General features: G+C 47.3%; 1 protein-coding gene across 1 annotated transcript in view; it reads left to right on the plus strand.

The window, feature by feature from the left end:
• Positions 1-19,594, plus strand: part of LOC144108894 (uncharacterized) — a 41,451-nt gene that overhangs the window by 19,711 nt on the left and 2,146 nt on the right. The window contains exons 11-21 of the mRNA XM_077642124.1: positions 375-482; positions 790-876; positions 3,045-3,183; positions 4,320-4,432; positions 5,093-5,156; positions 6,151-6,265; positions 7,318-7,415; positions 10,723-10,844; positions 15,109-15,208; positions 17,229-17,471; positions 18,651-18,911. Of these exons, the coding sequence (XP_077498250.1) occupies positions 375-482; positions 790-876; positions 3,045-3,183; positions 4,320-4,432; positions 5,093-5,156; positions 6,151-6,265; positions 7,318-7,415; positions 10,723-10,844; positions 15,109-15,208; positions 17,229-17,471; positions 18,651-18,911 (1,450 nt within the window). The remainder of the gene's footprint in view (positions 1-374; positions 483-789; positions 877-3,044; positions 3,184-4,319; positions 4,433-5,092; positions 5,157-6,150; positions 6,266-7,317; positions 7,416-10,722; positions 10,845-15,108; positions 15,209-17,228; positions 17,472-18,650; positions 18,912-19,594) is intronic.

A 19,594-nucleotide genomic window follows, 5' to 3' on the forward strand; every position in this document is an offset into this window, starting at 1 on the left:
TGAACCATGGTCTACCAACCTTATAAATGGCACCTACAAACTGTGCAGTTTCAGTCACAATAAACGGAGATTTGTAGACAAAGTGGCTGCATGCAGCATTCGGTTTTTTTCTCTCTTTCTTTATGTTTGTAAATACTGGAAATTAGGGCCCCCAATCATCTATGAACTATTGTCATTTGCTCTACAGCACTCCTGTTTGAGCGAACAGCCTAGTACTCGGCGTAGCGGTCTGGGTTTCATGTTATGTTGATGAAGCTAACTAGGGTTTAAATTAAAAAAAACATTTAATTTTCTTTCGTACAACCTCCGCCCTTCCTCCCTCACCTCCTTCGTTTCATCGTTTCTACTTCCATACTTCCTGTTTTTCCGAGCAGCACCAGGTTCGGGGAATGCCCACTCACACCTTCGAGCTGGTGACTGGACCGATGCCAGTGCGTAGCGGTCACCTGACTCACGCCGTGATAACATACAACTTTCTCGTGGTGAGTACTCGCTGAGATCGAGTTCATGTAAACGCGCAGTCGCCGAGTAAGGAGAGAGGAGGGGGACCTTGCGCAACCAGCTGCCTGGCTCGACAAGCTCCTGTCTAGTTCATGTAAACGAAGCTACAGACGCAGACGCATGATTTTCGTCGCCAGTTCAAGAAATCCGTTTTAGATTCTTTGCATGTGCAATCTGTGCAAACTTCTGAGAAAGGGTGTAGAAGCTTGCCACATCGTTTGCACGATGGTTCACGTTCAGGGCTCGGAGGCGGCGATGATATGACGCATTGCTCACTTGTCTTTACAGAAGGACGAAATATATGACACATCTGTCAACCAGAGAAACCTACCGGTCCGTGTGAGCATGTATGCGTACGCGTTCGGAAATGATAAGGTATGTGAAGACGCAGCCTTCAGCGTCTATCATTTCCTTCCTGTCTTTTCCGGTTCATTCTTGCTTGAAATAGAAAATTTCTTTTTTTCGTAATGTTGCCAGCAGTCTGTCAAAATACGAACAGCAAGCAGTGTTTTGAACCAATTAAGCGACTACCTTTAATCGATTTCGTGACGATGCTTTAATCTTCGCAATCACTTCACCAATCAATGTTTCCAAAATACGATTGCTTATTAGATGTCTAATTAAAATTCCTTCTTTATTAAATGGCGCGCGAAAAGAAAGATCTTCAGTGCAGTATGAACTGCTTCCTTTTCTCGCCTAACTAAATTTGGCGACAAATTGATGTTAGCCTGTATTGAGATTACGGCGTTATAATGAACAAAAAAAAACACTCACTTAAAATGAAGCTTTTGTGACTAGAAAAATTTTGAAAAGTACGAAATACAGGTGCCGCCATCATCGGACGACTTCACAAGTAAACTGCGTGCGTAAACACTGAATTCTCGGCGTTGATCCCAGAGGCCAAGATAATTAAACAGCCATTTACTTCTAAACGGTGGCAGCCAGTGTTTGGCGGTGTGTACGCTGCGAGTTTGAACTAAATGACGAGAAAATTTTTAAATTGAATTTTCTTAGCCAATTTTTTTGGTGCTGGGCAAACATTAGCACACTCATAAGGAGCCCGAAAGTAAATTTTTACTCAGAATAATAACTAGACGTCCTTCACCTTGGTACCCGTTTAATATTACCAAGCCCACCAATTATTGACTCTTAGGCTCATATTAATGCATGCCATATACCACCACGTGTTTGCTTTCCTGTTATTCCTGAAATTGTACACATCAAAATCAGTTGAACATTCTAACAGCAACAACCGCTGTGTTCGGCGAAATTGCCCGGTTGCAAGTCGAATCACTGTGTGTATTATGCCAGTTATTTAATCGATGAAATGAAAAAAAAGTGATCAATTATGTTCAGTAAAGCTTTGTATTTGTGTAATCCTGCGGTCCCACCACTCTTTTTTCGGTATAGACACTTCCGACAGGTATTAGGACAGCGACAACTGTGACCGAAAATTTAAACTTTATCCAAATGAATCAACTAGAGCCCATATTGTAACTTCGATTCCTCCGGGGACTTCAAGCACTCAAATTTCAGTCTATGCCTCTGGAAGCCTTGTCTGCGAGTTCTTTGGATGTTTGTGCAATGTCTATAACAGATATATTAAACTAACTAAATTTAAACTGTCGCACAGTCTGCTCCCGCACCCAAGCGGTAAAGGAAGCCCGAATCTTACCGCTCTTGCGTAAACGAATTTTTCTAATTAAATCCACAGAGCACTCAAAACCGAAGTCAAAGGTACTGCCTTTGCCTGATAAAATACGTCTAGAAACATAATTTAGTTCTTTAGAAAACAGAACTATATTTTTTGTCGCTGCTTCTCAGCGCATCCGCCACGCGACTGCAGCGACATGTTAACAGCAGTGTCAGTCGCCGATTCGAGTGCGTCTCCAAAGCGACGTGCACCTCACTATCTTCATGCTAGGTCCGCCATTGCTCTGCGTTGCAGTTGATCGCTACATTCGTTTCCGCTGCTTGAGCCAATCGGTGAGCGTTTAAGAAACCAGCCTCTCGAGGTATCGCGAAGTCAGAAAGTGGGCCCAGCATCGCACATAATGAAAGTATATGGGGAACCTGCGCTGGCCAAGGTGGCACTGCCATTGTTCCATTCGGTGACTCAAAACTGCTTTTGTCAGCCGCTTGGGCCGCTACAAACGCGCGAACGCATTCTGCGCGATTAGATACCCGCGTTTGGCTGATAGCATTCATTGCCTAGCTTCTCTCGGCGAAGCTGAAGCCCGGCGCGTGCGCCTTTGACAGAGCACGGATGCTCACGCCAATAAGCGCCTGAAGGTGGCGTGGAAAAGTACCAATTGTACTACCCAAAACTGCTTGTTCTTCTCGCTATTCAGTGTGTTATGGCGCTGCAGTCGGCACCGCAAACTTCAGCGTAAGTTCCCCATACCAGCGTCTTTGTAGAAACACAGCTACGCGTGTCAATCCAAAGGACGCACACGTCTGTGTCCAGCCCTGGCGACGATGTTGCAGAAGGCTCGCGTATACTAAAACATCCATCTTTCTTTTTTTCCTCACGTTTGTTCCAGCAACCGTACTTCTATTTCTTCGGTAACATCCACGACATCACGACTGACCTGCGTGACCTGAACGTTAAGATGAACGTGAAGAACTGTTACTTCGAAGAGGACGACTCCAAGTTCACTTGGGTCCAGCTAGGATTCCCGGGTATTAAATTTTGTTGCATCCTTGCAGTAACTATCCCAGCAAAATCGCGGTCGCTCAAAAAAAGTGACAGTGTCTTGGATTGATGTTTCGGAGCTCCTACTGCGTTCTTGTTTGCAGTCTGCCATGTTGTCGTGAAAATGCCTAAACAACAGCTTGAGCAACAACCTAAACAGCAGTCGAGAGTCTACAGCAGCTTAAGGAGCAGAACCCTCTATTGCGTGCATTTTCTTACGTACTGTGTCCACGGGCTGTTTCCTAATCGCCTTCTCAAGTCGGCACTGAGAACGTTATCTGTGTAAACACGTATCACGCGATCCGGCTGCACCTGGAACATATGTGCCTCTAGGAGTAAGCGCTTTCATATTGCTAGGAAGTAGGGGGAGAGAAAAATGCGATTAATCCGTCGCACAGGAGAGATGGCGAAATTTTTGGTAGTCATTTTTTTATTTTTTTTTGTGTATCAATGACCGTAGCTGTCCTTGGCTTTTTGTCTACCATGATGTCCGACCGCACGAATCTTATCCCTCTCACCAACAGAGATTTGACGCATGGATTGTTCGCTGTGGTCATCAATAGCAAAATTAATTTTCCTATGCGCATGACTTGACTGTCATAGAGTTGATATACTGGCCTCTTATTGCGTTTCTCTTGCGGAGATCAGTGCTGCGTCTTTCGACAGCTACAGCTTTAACCGCATGACTTATAGCGCCGCCGCTAGCTCTTCCTGTTTCGAGTGAATATTCGTGTTGTATGGTTATTCGCAGAAGCAGCGAATCGCACAAATATTCAATTCCTATTAGAGCCGGTTTTTTAACCTGCGCTGTGCGTATTCGCTTCGCCAGCAAAGGCCGCATGTTCGTATACGATTCGGTTTCTAACCAGTACAATTCGCACACTCCTACGCTTAAGGCTAATGTCCATAGTCGGTTATCATAGTTACCATCTTTAGCAAGACATGATCTAAATCGTGCTGTTATCGGAGTCACCCTCTATTCCCAAGGCACCTGACATTGAAGACAAAACTGCATTTGAGAGATAAGGTTATTACTTAGAGACTTCGAGCATCTGTGTACTGTCATGGCTGGTCGAGGTCGTTCTAGCGTCTAATCCTTTGTTCTGCCCGTTACTCGCTTCAGCGACCGAAAAAATTCTCCTCCTGGCGGCAAACCGCGGCAACATCAAGCGCAGGTTTTTGGCCGAGCTGCAGCGTGCAACAAGGCTGTCGCCGCTCAGGGTCCCGGATATACTGGTATGCCATTCTGCTGATGTCCCTATAGTGTGTGGCGGCTAAGTCGTGAAACCGCCAGTATATTTATAGAAAAACTTTGACAACAACATCGAAATGCGCCGGTGAAGCACTCCCAAAGGAGTGAACAAATGCTTCCGCGCGCGCTGCCGATTTTTCTTAGACTATAGTTGGCGGCGCCACCACAGCGTGGCGTTTATTTCGTGAAAATCGCCAATACATTCAGCCGAGCTAACATAATCACTTATAGGCTCCGACTCCTGATGCTTACATGGACGTAGACCTAGCTACACATACTCACATGAAACATGCGTGGCATACACAGTAGCCATGGACACCCTCGCTGAAAACACTGAAAATGATCTTGCCGAAAACACAAGAGGTATAGAGTGTTACCCCGATAACATTCACAAATTCCGTGACTGTCCAGACATTGAACCACTCTCACAAAGTCCTTGTCTCAAATCCCACTTCGAGAGGCCCTATTTCTTGAACGAACCGGCGCTCTACCCCTAGCATACCGGGAAGCTCTGCCAAGGCCACCAGAGTTGTAAAGTTCATAGCCAGTGACGTTGAGAAACACATCTGTACCGTACGCGAAGTGAGGGTGTTGATATGGGTTCGAGAAGACGATACCAGTGTGATCTCTTCCGGACTCTGCAGGTCGACTTCACCGAAAACATGGTCTACGTGACAGCGCTTATCCTGGAGCACCCAGCAATTCCAGGTGTGTAAGACTGCACTGAACACCGAGTCCATGTAAAATATGGTGTCTTCCATCCCGATATTGCGCTTCACTGCCACGCGTGGAACGAAATGGTCCCAGTTATGTTCCCAGTGCAGGATACCGCGGACCAACTCCTCCTGTTTCAGTGCCAGCCACGCAATGGGACCGCGTTGGGCGCTTCTGTTCGTTTGGCCGCCACGATAGGGCGCCACTTACGTGATTACGTCGTAGGGCGAACTGCTCACATGGTTGCGAAGTGGTCCCCAGTGAAGGACCTCCTTGCAAAGAAAAATGTATTAGGAATTTAGGGCGATAGATTGGATTTATGCAAAGGAAATGCGATAGCGCTTTTTATTTTCACTCGCCGATCTATTGCCAATTTGATCTATTCCGATTCTGATTCTATTCTTATTACAATTCCATTCGCAATCGCTTCTTTTGTTCATTTTTGTTTAGTCATTCTTAGTCATTTTAATTCTTGCTGAGTCAATTTTAGTCCGGCCTCCTAATCCTCTCTCCTACGCTGTGTAGAGGAGGATTTCCCTCTATCGATCTGCCAGCTGCCAACTGCGGCAGGTGGAGAGAGAAAAATCGCCCTGAACGCCACCCTCCACGTTTGGAATACAGACGTTGACGCCGCCGCCTACGCCAGACAGTTTTCACCTTCATGGCCCTCCTAACGCTATCGCATAAAAATTCGTTCACCGATTTCCCGTGGTGTGTCTTTTGTTGTGGGCGACTCTTCCTGAACCCTCCCTGAACGTGTGTAGCAGACACGAAGGCTAGAGCATCGGAATGAGAAATAAAAGGGAATGGGAAAATTCTTGATTTGATTCCCCGAAACCGGATAATCAGGCAGGCGCTGAAATAAAGATGGCCTTGAAGACGCACAAGTCTTAACGCTTACACTACATTGTTTTCCTCACTCCTCCCCATTGCATGGGAAGTGTGCCCTGACTCATTTTTCTGTTGTTGTTTTTTTTTGGTTGAGCAGCTGACTACAAGGAGGTACCAAACAAGAAGATCAAGGAACCGGAATGGTCTGAGGGGGTCATCACATACGAAGAATGCCTCAAAACCTGTTCGTCGAAACACTACAAAGAGTGCAGGTATGAAAGCAGCCGAAAAACTAAAAAATGCGAAAACAGGGACTGGGTGGGAACAAAGGAATGCTGAATTGAGGTGGTGTAGCTTTGTTGAAAGAAATAAAAGTGTTCAAACTGGTGACCACAGCCTTAACAGGGCCGTCACTCATCATGTGAGAGTCGCACCAAGCCGGGTACTAGCAGACGACGTAACGAATGTAGCTTTCTAAAATACGGGGTGAGGCCTAACTTAGCAGCTGTAAGTGCGTGCGATGTTAATTCATAGTGCACATAAAAACACCCACGGTTTAGTAGTCATCTAATGCGAACTTAACTGCAGCTAACAACAGCAGTATGACTATGGTAGCTGTATACGCAGCCCTCTTGCGACCCTCAGTTCGGTGAAATTGTTCATTCTATACTAAGCCCCACTATGGGATGTACTTCCAAAACGCGTTGGAATGAGAACAGGCTAACAAGCATTGACATTGCATGGACTGAAATAACGTCACTGTCAGTGCGACAGTAAAGAATCCGTCACCACGACTGCTACAAGAATCTGATGCAATCGCTAAAGCTGTGACGACGACGATGATGGTGATGATAAATTTTAATGGCAGAAGGGTATCTTAGCCAAAGACCGTGATGGCGAAAGATGTTTTCCACTACTCAAGGTGGGGTCAGTGACCCTCCCATTTTGCAAGCATTTCTCTCCGGAAAACCCGAGCACTAGGCCACGGCAAAGCTTTTACCCATTGTATCACCGGTGGTACCCGGCGGCACTGGGGATCGGAGCCCACACCGAGCCCCATGCAAAGGGGATCGATAACGCTGTAGACAGGACAGACGGAAGAATACCCGCGACCATTAAATCACGTACTACCTATTTAAGTGGCGACAAACAACGAACCCGCACTCAGTTCAGAAACGTCCAGAATTAATTATGCCAGAATTATGACTTTCAGTTTGGTCGGTGACCATCGTTTTGTTCAGTATTATGCCTGACCAGAAAAAATTTTCTCGAACTCTCCAATATAGACTTGGACGCCTGTTTCTTTTTTCTTTCTATCTTTCAGAGCGGTTTCTCACTGCGGTTCTTTCTGCGCTACAACTTCTAAAGATATTAGCGCACCCGACGTTCTTGAAAATTCAGTGGAATGCAACACATACGCTAGTGAGTAACCCTCCTTATTTTCAAACATTTCATTCTTACCCTCTGCTCACATGCATGCATGTACATGCTAATCTCCTTTTCTGGGCGCACAGTAAGGCGATATATTCGCAGGGAGAAGTTTCCTTTCAGATTCTATCGACCGGCCCCAAGGATAACACTGCTGTCTTTAACGTCACCTCTCAGGACAAAGGCCTTCATCAGTGATCCCCGATTATCCCTGTCTTTGTCAACTGTACATCTCATATCCCAGCAATCTTAACAGCAGTCTTAGACGGTCTTATCCGACTTTTAATTAGGTCTTAGGGGTTGTCACCCATCCAAAAGGTTGATGGCACGTACGCGTGGTTTAAAGGGAAACTGTGGAGAAACTGAAGTAGGTTTTTGTCGATAAATTACAGCGCTGTAACGACAAAGACGCCACTACCACTGAAAACGGAGGTTTCTTGATCTAGAAAGGGACAAAAATGAAATGCAGGTGGCGCCATCACGGGTCGGTATTGCAATTAAACCGTAATGCGTCGGCACAGTTTCTACGCGAATCCCAGAAGTTAGGCTGCACCGTCCTTTCTTCCAAAACGGTGATCACGGAGTCCTTCTCGGTGAACGCGTCACTACTTTGGAGTTCGTTGAGGGGAAATTTTTGGCGCAATTTTCCAAGCAATAAATCCGTCTTCTGCAGCCAGTCAAAGACCAACGTAGACGGAAACATCTGTAGAAACGACTTTTACTGGGAACAAAAATTTAGTACAAAGTCTTCGTCGGTGTTCCTTTAATGTTCAAAAGCTGCACATGGCCTGTAGAGACGCCGTAGTGAAAGGATAGAATTAATTTGAACCCCTGGGATTTTGAACGTGCACTGATAGTGCATCAGAAATTTGAATAAAACACAAAAGATAAATATTGGTCCGAAATTTATAAAACAATATCACAAACAAATCGAGACGTTGGCAGTCTTCGACATCTCAGTCTTCACAAGTTTCGAAACAATTACAGTAAAACCTCGTTATTCCGAATATCACGAAAGCGGAGAAATAGTCCGATTAATTGGATGTCAAAATGGAGTGGGGGCGGGGGGGGGTGAGCGAAAATGCCTTAAAAATTGTACCATATCGGCCTACCTTTGCCCCTTGAAAAAGATCTGTAATAATTGATTTCCTCTTGCGAGAAATTTGCGTATGATTAACTGTTTTTCGCAGCTTCGTCACATTTGTGCACCGCGGGAATATTGTCGGAAAAACCAGCGCGCATCTCATCTAAGACACTGAAGGCATCAACAAACCTCTCCACGAGCGAGCACACACTCCGCGAAAGACAATGCCCAGTGGTAGCACAAGGAGCCCGTCGAGGCGTTTGTTGTCACTTCCGGTTTGCTGACGTCGCATGCCATGACATGCTTGTCATGACCACCCATCACGTGTCATGCTTAGTCATACCCCTCGCCATACACACAGCCCATATATGATCACGCGACCTGACACTTGGCATCGACCCGGGTGACACCGGATGCCACCAGATGAGCCGACGGGCTCTTTAAGGCGTCGTATAAGAATAAAAAAAACGGAACCCGCACGACTTAATGTAAACCGATTACAGGCTTCGCGATCCGCCTCGCGCACGCAATGAAAACAGAGAAATTGGTCGTGCACATCAAACATTAAAAAAAGCATCTGTCGTGCCGTCTGAGCTAGTCATCACAGGCAAGAGTACGGCGCCTTTACATTTCGGTAGGGCACCAGCGCCACTTTTACTACATTGGCAACACTTTTGAGTCGCCCCCTTACTATCAGCTTCATCAGCCCATCTGCGGTGCCCTGTGAACTTGCGAGCTCCGCTTCCTATCCGAAAACCTCCGAATTAACGAGAGTAACTGGACACAGAATAGTACGTACGTTTTACGGGACGCGACTGGGTGTCCGAATTATCCAGTTTTCTCGTTTAACGACGGTCTACTTAACGAGGTTTTACTGCACCCACAAATTAGGCGCCTTTGAAACGAGAAGTATGTCCTTCAGAGTTATGGCTTCCCTAACTTGCGAATTATCGGACATGGCAAAGCGCTGCACACTGGATAGCGTTGTCAGTAAGCATGTGACATTTCAGCAGAACTGGGTAAAGGACACACAGAAGCCACAGCCCACGTCAAAGGCGCGATCTACCAGCTAAATGAGAGTTGCACTCGTAATATTTCAGAAGATACGCCTGCGAAGGAGACTAGGCAGGTAACTACTATCCATCGCGGAAAAAAAAAATCTGCTTTGAATGCAACAGGTATTTCGCTGAGCTAGTAATTGACAGACCTAGCGGTTTGAAAAAAAAATATTTGAAAAATAATACCGCTAGCGTTTATTATTTTGTTGGTTAGTTGCCATACCAGCAGCGCCAACAGGAGATTATTGCAAGGGGAGGGAGGGGGGAACTGGGGGAGAGAAGCAGAGGTGGAAGCACCGAAATATAATGAAACAGTATGATACAAAAGACAACAAACTGAAGTTAGGCCTTCCTTTTGAGGAACTGAACATATATGACGTTCAGGCACGTATACGCTTATTGAAGGGAGTGGGGAAACTTCCTCCTCCCCCCCCCCCCCCCCGCACACACACAAAATCAAGCTCCCCCTCCTTCCAAGTGCTCTCCTTCAGAATGGATTGCCTGGACTCACCCCCTCTAAAAAACAAATTCCCTGGCTACGTGCCTGATGATTTTAATAGTTTCTTCTTCGCGGTTATTAGTGTAATGCCCAAGAGTAATATTTTTACCAGAAAAATACGACACTTAAGTACACTTAAGAGTACAATGCGATCTTACTAGAAATCCCTAAGTACACTTAAGAGTACAATGCGATCTTACTAGAAATCCCTCCGGCGCAAGTACTCCTTTACTTTCGTTTAGGTCACACCTACTATTGCACTGAACGAATGCTCTTGCGTGGTGCAGAGCCTAGAAGCAGCGCGCCCGCCGCGTGACCTAAAAGACAGCAGTTCGATTTCCGCTCCACCACCTTATTTCTTTCGGAGAAAGTGCTTTTCTTCGGGGTCACTTCGTAGTGGTGATTCAATGACGTCACGGCCCTACCCACCGATGGGAACTGCGACGACGTCACGACTACGTCAAGACCCTCTCGACCAATGGTTGTTTTGCGTGACGCGGACGGACAACGCCGGCTTTTCTCGAGAACGCGACCTCTAATGCTACCGCATCAATATATATACCACTGTCTGTATTCGAGCACCGTGAATCTTATAACTGTTTTCTTTATTATACACGCGACCAGCCAAATAATGCGATCGGTGCCTTTATATGATTTCAGAGACCGAAGACTCCAAGAGCAGGAACGTCGTCCTGACCCGGGACGCCATTGACGATCTTGAAGAGGCGATCGAAAGAAACGAGTTCAAGTTCGTCGTCGAGCATCTCGACACTCGCATGACGGTGCGTTCACCCCCTCTGAGCGATTAAGCAAGCTGCAGAACAAAAAACTGCAAAACAAACAAAAAAAACTCTTATGGGTGGGCGTTGATAGTCGTGAAATAAGCGGTTTGGTTTGGTTTATAGGGTTTAACGTCCCAAAGCGACTCAGGCTATGGGGGACGCCGTAGTGAAGGGCTCCGGAAATTTCGACCGCCTGGGGCTCTAACGTGCACTGACGTCGCACAGTACACGGGCCTCTAGAATTTCGCCTCCATCGAAATTCGACCGCCGCGGCCGGGATTGAACCCGCGTCTTTCGGGCCAGCAGCCGAGTGCCGTAACCACTCAGCCACCGCGGCGGCACGTGAACTAAGCCTCTGAACAATCACGGATATATTTAGAAGACGGTTGGCGGATAGGGATGTCAATGGACAAGTTGAAAAACATGAGATAGTGGTCGCTTACTCTACTAGTACACGAAAACGATTGAATTAATACGGGGTTAGAGACGAGGTCGAGAATGTTTGAAACCTCGGGTTAGGTCACACACTAAGAAAGGTTAAAGGTAAGGACCAGTTCTAAAAATTATTTAGAATGACGAGATGCCGCAGTCAGGTTTTCCCAATCTTGAATTTCCCAAAAATTGTAGTCTCCACAGGCGGCATGATTAGCGTGAGGAAATCGAGACTACAAACCCTGAAGAGCAGAGTAAAGGTCATTAACAAACGAGGGATCGGTGTCAGGGGCTCTGAAGAATGTAACTATAGTATGTTAGTGCAAGAGGGAAAAGCAAATTTAAAATATAATACGCAATATTTTACTACAGCTGGTAATATCAGCTCGGGTGGAAGAAAGGCTTGATTTCACTAGGGCAAGAATGCCGCCTCCCCGGCGGTCTACTCTGTCTCGCCGGTACACGTGAAATGATTGCTAGTCGTGCTGTAGTTCGGAATCCTCTATATCGCGTGTAAGCCAGGATTCGGTGAATAATGCGAGTGGTCATCAAGAAGGGCTTCAACTGCTTCTTTTTTAGGCAAATAACTTCGAATATTTGTCAATAATAATTGGTTTTGGGGGAAAGGAAATGGTGCAGTATCTGTTTCATATATCGTTGGACACCTGAACCGTGCCGTAAGGGAAGGGATAAAGGAGGGAGTGAAAGAAGAAAGGAACAAGAGGTGCCGTAGTGGAGGGCTCCGGAATAATTTCGACCACCTGGGGATCTTTAACGTGCACTGACATCGCACAGCACACGGGCGCCTTAGCGTCTTGCCTCCATAAAAACGCAGCCGCCGCGGTCGGGTTCGAACCCGGGAACTCCAGATCAGTAGTCGAGCGCCCTAACCACTGAGCCACCGCGGCGGGTGAATATTTGTCAGCAAAACCTAGATTTTGTGGTGAGCCGCGATTGGACATGCACACTGTGGAGCATTGGAATGGAGAGATTGCGGGTCCCGCGGTGCTCGCAGTAATCGCTAAGGTTTGATATCGACAACGGAATCCGTATCCGCATGATAAACGAACTGCTTTTTGCCGATGAGTAGCTTGTCGAAGCTAACTTTAAACGAGGCGTTGTTTTGTTGACCGTAAGAGAGAAGTTTTTTTTCTAGCTACTCGAGCTTTAGATGAATAATCTTCGCGAACGGAAAATGTTGTGTCTTTAATCTTCGGGTCGGCACGCAACATTCTCAATTTGTCTTTGAAGGGCGCTATCTTGAGAATGATTGGGCGGTTTCTGCCCGTCTCGAAACGTCTTCCCAAACGGTGAGCACGTTCGATCTGATGGTTGTCGAGTGAAATGCCGAGCTTGTCGGAGCAAAGCGAAGCAACATGCGCTTCGGACTGCTCCCAAGTTTCACCGAGTTCGTCTGAAATTCCGAACAACGATAAATTCTAGCGGTGTAAGCGATTCTCGGTGTCGCCATACTTGTCCCTCGACATTTTTACGTCAGGTGAAAGCATAGTCAAGTCGGAGGAGGTCTCAAATGCGGCGCCACTTTCATGGTTCATTGCTGCAATTTTTTCGATGATTTCGACGCACGATAAAAGTCGATGCTTATAGTCATCAATGCTAGTTTGTGCAGATCTAATCACGGCAAGCTCTGCGAGAATAGTGTTCTGGCTCGGTTCGATGCGTAGTACTGCTTGCGAGATTGATTATAAAGAAGGGGGGATGAAACGATCAAACAGTTCTCATAAACGGGACGGCGCTGTTTCGAAGTTCCATTCAAACATGGCGGCTCAGCCCTCTTAACGGAGCAATATCGTTATCGGTCGGGCCAGGGTTCAGTTCGATATCCCCGAACAAAGCGAGCAAAAGACAAGTAGAATAGGCGTTGAGGCAGTATAGAAGCCAGCAGTTCATAACATCCTTTGACAAGAATCAATGGTGTCTTTGGGGCACGATACCGCAGGCAAGAAAGCTCGCTAGAGCGAAAACATCCAGCACGGGGTAACTAACCTGCAGTAGAAGGAATTGCGTCTGCATGACCGGCTAGTTTGCGGCGACATGCCACGAACGGTTCCAGCGGGGCTGCGGCTTATGTAGCTATGGAATTCCTGCGGTGATACCAACGTTTGGTGATACTAGCAACGGGTTGCCAGACGACGGTCCTATTCGTCGCCGGAAGCAGCGGATGCAGACGAGGTTTGTTGTCTCCGTGGCTGTTCGCTGTCGCGGTTGGCAGCCAGGCGAATTGGTACCACGGCTACGTGGACTGCGAAAGGGAACGAGCGGTCGATGCCGAGCCGTTCAGTTGAGGTGGTCCAGGATGATAAGATAGCCTGCAGTAGGAGGAAATGCGTCTGCTCGACCGGTCGGTTTGCGGCACGTGCCCCATTAGCTGGCCCTTTATAGCTGTGGCTGTAATCACCCACGTTGTTCCCGATGTAGGACGGATGGATCTTTTCAGTGTGAAAGGACTACTTCACGAGCTCAAACCAGCTCACCGAGTTTGTGTTAAGCTTTACCTGGAGGTGACTTTGGCCAAACCATAAATAAAGTAAATACTGCCGTGACTGCTATTCGAACTCGCGGCAGCTCCAACAGATTAGCTTCGCTGGCCACTGCACGAGAGCACTATAGGTCTCGTGTTAAACTGCCACACACCCTCGAGCTGTGCATTGCACATCGCCGTCTTCATCAACTAATACTGCTATCGAGCTAATAGCGTCGCCAGACGTGCCGACGACCCAGCAAAGCAAAACCATGAGCCAATCCGGCTAAATATATGCTTTCGCACTTCTACTCGGGTAGACTACGTTAAACCCCTACCACTTTTCTCTGATTGTTAATTTTTTAAAGTATATTAAAAATTGCAAATTACTGAATGCCAGAGTAGGAGGTGCATTCATAACTCAAGTGAATACGATATTGGAGGTTAGCCTTAATGGTGTCGTTAAGGTTCTAGAGACAAAGAGAGCGAATGTTTTAAAGTGAGCAGCGGTGGAGGGGTCATCCGGAGTAACATGTCTCTGTCCTGCTACCGCACGCTATGGAGAAGAGGAGGGCAAAACAAAGAAATAAGGAGAGAGGGGAGGTCAAAGCTTAATATGGCAGAATAAAGTGTGCTGGCTCTCTCTGTTCTGCCGGACACAGGGAACCAGCAGTCGTCCCGTAAGCTCTAGCGAGCTATAGGCCGCCTTTTTTCTGCCTTAGCAACTCCTCCCTCAACTCATCAGCATTTCACGCTCAGAACCAGCGCCACCGAAGGCAGTATGTATTAGCTTAATTGGCACAGTACTTGCATCGGCAGCCCGTGGCAAGGAGGGAGGGCACAAATTATGGCGCAGGAAATTCGACTCCCTGAGCCACCTGCTGGCGTGCGATTCGACTAAAACTCCACTACGCCTATACCCTCTGCTACGGAAACTAATAGTTGGTATGCACAGACGTCACAATGGCCGCCCTTTTGGTGCACATAGAGCACGGCGAAATCTGCTTATCGCCAGCTGCACCGGCCTGCATGCAACGCTGAAGCTCTGTGCTGTACAACAAGATGGCGCCCGTGATGTCACGTGACTACCCTCTTGGATTATCATAACCCTCTCCAGCAGCACTTCCTACCAAAAGAATGCTGCGGGTCATTCTCTTTTCCATTACAATTCGTACCGCTTTGCTCTTTTCTGTTTAGATATTTTATACCATGCTTAGCATTAGAGCATCATTACACCATGATGATGATTATGATATGTTATGTTATATTAAACCAAGTCCTGTTCTGTTATCTCTGCCAATGTCGAGTAGCTACATTTTGAGGAACCTGGACTTTTTCGGCTCATTTCAGATCGCTACTCTCGTTGCCGAAACCATCGAGTTCTCCACGGGGGGTCTTCGTGACATGTTCGGAGAGAAGAATTCTGACCGGAGGCACGAGCATCAGCTGGGTGAGCAAGCTTATTCTGTTTCGTACCTTTACAGCGCTGCGTCGAGCGTCCATCGCTTTCAGAATCCTAAAAGCACGTCTTTTACTGCCGTTCGCATGATTCGGTGATTCCGAAAAGAAATTTCCATGCCCTCGCAACTTGGGCACTCACGGTCAAGAACTTACTCGATACATTTTGCATTAGACGCCCCATGGTTCCAAAATGCATCGTCGGTCATAAAATTCGCCCGTCCGCTGAAGGGGAGTGACGTCACCAGACGAGGTCATTCCCATTGGCTGGAGAGAAACGACGTTGCCAGGCTAGAGCATTTTCATTGGCTGGAAAGGAGTAACGTCGCCAGGCCGGAAGTTACGTCACTTCAGGTACAGGCATGAAAGTTGTTAATGATATCCCATTGCCAAATTAATCTAGTTACGTGTCCTTGTTAATTTTTTGCTATTTTATCTATACAGGCACCACTGAAAGCTAGTTTTTTTAACCCACCTAAATAGCCCATGCGAGCCTCAAGAAAGCAAGCCATCAGGTTTTGTACAATGCTTGGAAATTGCAACATTCAAACACTGAAAGTAGTCATATAAGCGTTTGAGGGATTGGAACATGACCTATTTTCTCATATGAGGATTTTATTTATTTATTTGTTCCACACACTGCAGCCTGGCATGATGCTATGACAAAGAAGTACTTGCAACTGGGCTTGTTGGTGCATATTCGTGAAAGACATAAGAGCGCAAACTGGCAACACGGACAAGGAAGGGAACAGGACGAGCGCTACACTTTCAACAGAGTTTATTCAGGGAAGAGCGTATATATAGCCTCTGACCTTATCTATGCTCTTAATCTCAATTTGATAAACATCTACCTTTCACAGATATGCATCAAGGAACATCATTTCACTGTGCCGGATAATAACCGAGGTATCACTGATGAAAGTGTAGCGCTCGTCTTGTTCCCTTCCTTGTCCGTGTTGCCAGTTTGCGCTCTTATGACTTTCATGCTATTTTATTTATTTATTCAAGTTACCCCTAAAGGCCCTCCAGAAGAGGGTATTACATGGGGGGGGGGGGGGGTACAATCATAAGTAATCGCGATACATTTCAACAAGTAAGTGTAACAAAAAAAAACGCTAATTAAAACATAAGGCATCACACAAAGAAAAATTGAATACTAACAAAAACAGCAAACATTTACACATTTCCGTCACAGCGAAGAAGCTCTTGGAATTTTTTATTGTCAGTTTCTGTGGCGATGACAAGATGTGTTAAAAACATTCACAAACAAATCGTAACAATCAACAGTATATGACATGCTATCTCAGAATTTAAAATTTATTTCAAAGACGCGACACGAGTCCAGTAGCGGAGTAGTAGACTTAGTGTACCAGCAACTTCTTTGTGACGCGCTTTGTGTCCACGACGAAGCTGAAGAGAATAAAGGCATGGAGGTAAAAGAAGCATAGTCGACCTACCCTCGCAAAAATTTCTTTAGACAGTCGTCCATAGACCTCTGTATATAAAGTCTATAGACTGACTATAGACAAATCCTGCAGAATAGTCTATAGGCAATACAAATGTCATAGACAGTCTGTAGACAATCTATAGATTTATGGCCATGCGCATTTAGTAGACTTTTGACTATATAGATAGTCCAAAGACTGTGAATAGAGAAGAAGAAATATCTATAGAAAGGCAATAGAGTTGATATGAAGTCTATGGACTGCCTATAGACCATTTTTATAAGGGTAGCAGTATTGAACTTCCCGCACCTCCACCAAAACGGTTACGTACTCAGCACGCATCAGCACGCACTGGGGAATATATATACAACGTTCTGTGACGCGGGGACAGACAGCTCAGCACGTCCAGGCCGACCAGCTTCTTCTACCTCCACGGCATTCTCCTCCGCTTCGTCGTCGGCACGAAGCACGTGACAATATATCCCCTAAGCACGTCAACTAAGCTCGTGGCCGCAGTCTCAACTTGCCGCTTCGCGATTTGCTTTCCCGCCCCTTTTGCCCGTGCAGGTGGCAGCGTCCCGAAGGACTTCAGCAATACCGCAGTGGGCTCGAGCCTGAAGCCGAGCGACTCCTATGCCATGCACGTGGGTTCGTTCCCTCTCGAGGACTGCGCCGACATCTGCCGCGACAGGGAAGACTGCTTCGCCTTCTCGTCCTGCTTGGTCAGCAAGCAGTGTATCATCAGCACCGAGAGCAGGTGGCCCAGGGCCGCGGACATGGAGCTCAAGTCGGACTGCACGGTGTTCTCCAGTGAGTGGCCCAGCCGCGCTATGTGCTATTTGCATATCAACTGACAGAGACTAGGCCGCCTTGCCATGGAAGCCTCTTGTTTGTTTGTTTGCTTTTGTTTTTGTTTTTTGCGACGAGAGCCGTTATACGGAGCCCACACTGCGATTTTGCGAAGCTGTGGTTCGTAAAATTCGGCAGATGGGTGGACGGCGCTCCGGATGGTGTTCCGGCACACACCGGGACCGGAAGCTGCCTCCTCCGGTGCACCCTCCATATGAGAGCACCTCCGGGCACCTTCCGGTCCCGGAGGGTGCCCGGCACAAGTTGACCCGACCAGCCGAAATTCTCAACGGGCGCTTAGTGTGCTGCCCACCCTAATGCAGCCACTTTTCAGAAACACCACCAGCTACCACAAAAGCTGGACGATAACCATGGTGTGAAGCGAGATTCATCGAAAGCGGTTCTCTGCGGCGATTGTAATGTTGTTTATTCATTACTATTTAACTTCTTCTCTGGTATCCGAGATATCCACGCGACGTCACGGGCGCCATTTTGTGGTGCAGCGCGCAGTTTCGGTAGTGCATACCAGGGCAGGTGGCGATAATCCGATAAGATATGCTTACTGCCTTTCGTCGCGCTACGTGCACCACAAAATGACCGCCGCTGTGGCGCCGGTGCCCACTCCCGTGAGGTCACAGTGCTGTCACTCATGACATCACTGTGTTCGGACTGCCCTATGTGGCGCGTTCCATGGTGCGTTGCAGTCATGTTATGATGACGATAGTGAATTTTTATGGTACAAGGGCACCTGTGGCCAAAGAGCGCCATGGCACAAGGTATTTTCATTTGCTCATGGTGGGGTCAAAGACCCATTTCCCAAGCATTTCACCCTAAATAAGCCGAGCGCCAGACCAAGGGAAGCTTGTACCATTGTATCACCGGTGGGTACCCGGCGGCACTGGGGATCGAAGCCCGTACCTCCAGCATGCGAGGCGGATGCTCAACCACCAGGCCACTGCTGCGGTACAGTGATGTTATGCGTGACGTCACTGTAAGCTAAGCGATCAGCATGTCGTGCTACGCCAACGTCAGCGCTACACAGCTCTCGCTGCAATGAAAATAAGCAAGTTGATTTGTTGGATGCTGTTCCGCGGCAGTGTCACTGCAGCCGATCTGTTCTTTTTCCTCCTGCTCCGTCAGAGACCTACCAGAGCTCCTTCGAAGAGCTTCCGGGCATCTGCTACTCCATCGGGGCGCGGAAGTACGTGAACGTGAGCATGTCTTCCGAGTGCGCCGCCATGTGCCTCAGGGAAAAAGAGTTCGTCTGCAAGGCGTTCGACTTCTGCATGCTGTCGCGCAAGGGCAAGCCCGCCTGCCGCCTCCAGGACAAGCACATCCTGGAAGTCGCCGACCCCGCCGACCTGGACCGCAGCAACGCCGAGGGCTGCAGCCACTACACCCGTGAGCACGGAATCCTCTTTTTATTATTTCAGTGTTTTGATCAGTAGTTTACTTAGGCAATTATTATGCTGTTTCTGGACTGCTTTGTTGAGATATGGGGTTTGATCTTCCACCTCGCTTTCACTATGCTGCGTTTCCTCTCACTAACCTCGAAGGGCTCCGCGCTGGAGGCAACACAGTCAGGGACGACAAGGCCCTCCGAAGTTATTTATTGTCTTCGTAAATAATACACCAAGTCGGCCGGCTAGCTATGAAACATTCACGAGGCAGTCCTCAGAACGAGAAGGCTGCAGAGGAAGGGCTTATAACTTACCGGCTGGGGCAGGGGTGCGACTTCGGCCCGTTTCACATGCTGCGACTAGAATGAAAACAGTCGGCCTAGTCGGTGACGCCGCGGTGCGATTTTCGGTCACTGCTTTCACATGCAACGCGTACCCAGAGAATTCGGTCCGAGGGACAGGCAAGGTTGCTTGATGTCAGCATAGGCAAGCCATTATTAAACTCGACAGAAACGTTACATGAAATGTGTTGATGATGTTATGGCCAGCGTACTTTTAGATGCAAGGCAATATTTCGTATGTTTCGATTAGAATAAACAGTTTTGCTTCCACCGCGACAACAGCTCTATTAAGTCTAAATCTATTAACTGTGCCGAAAATGGATGGCCTAAATTCAGTATCCAA

The sequence above is a fragment of the Amblyomma americanum genome, chromosome 10 (genome assembly GCF_052857255.1).
Source record: "Amblyomma americanum isolate KBUSLIRL-KWMA chromosome 10, ASM5285725v1, whole genome shotgun sequence".
Taxonomy (NCBI): domain Eukaryota; kingdom Metazoa; phylum Arthropoda; class Arachnida; order Ixodida; family Ixodidae; genus Amblyomma; species Amblyomma americanum.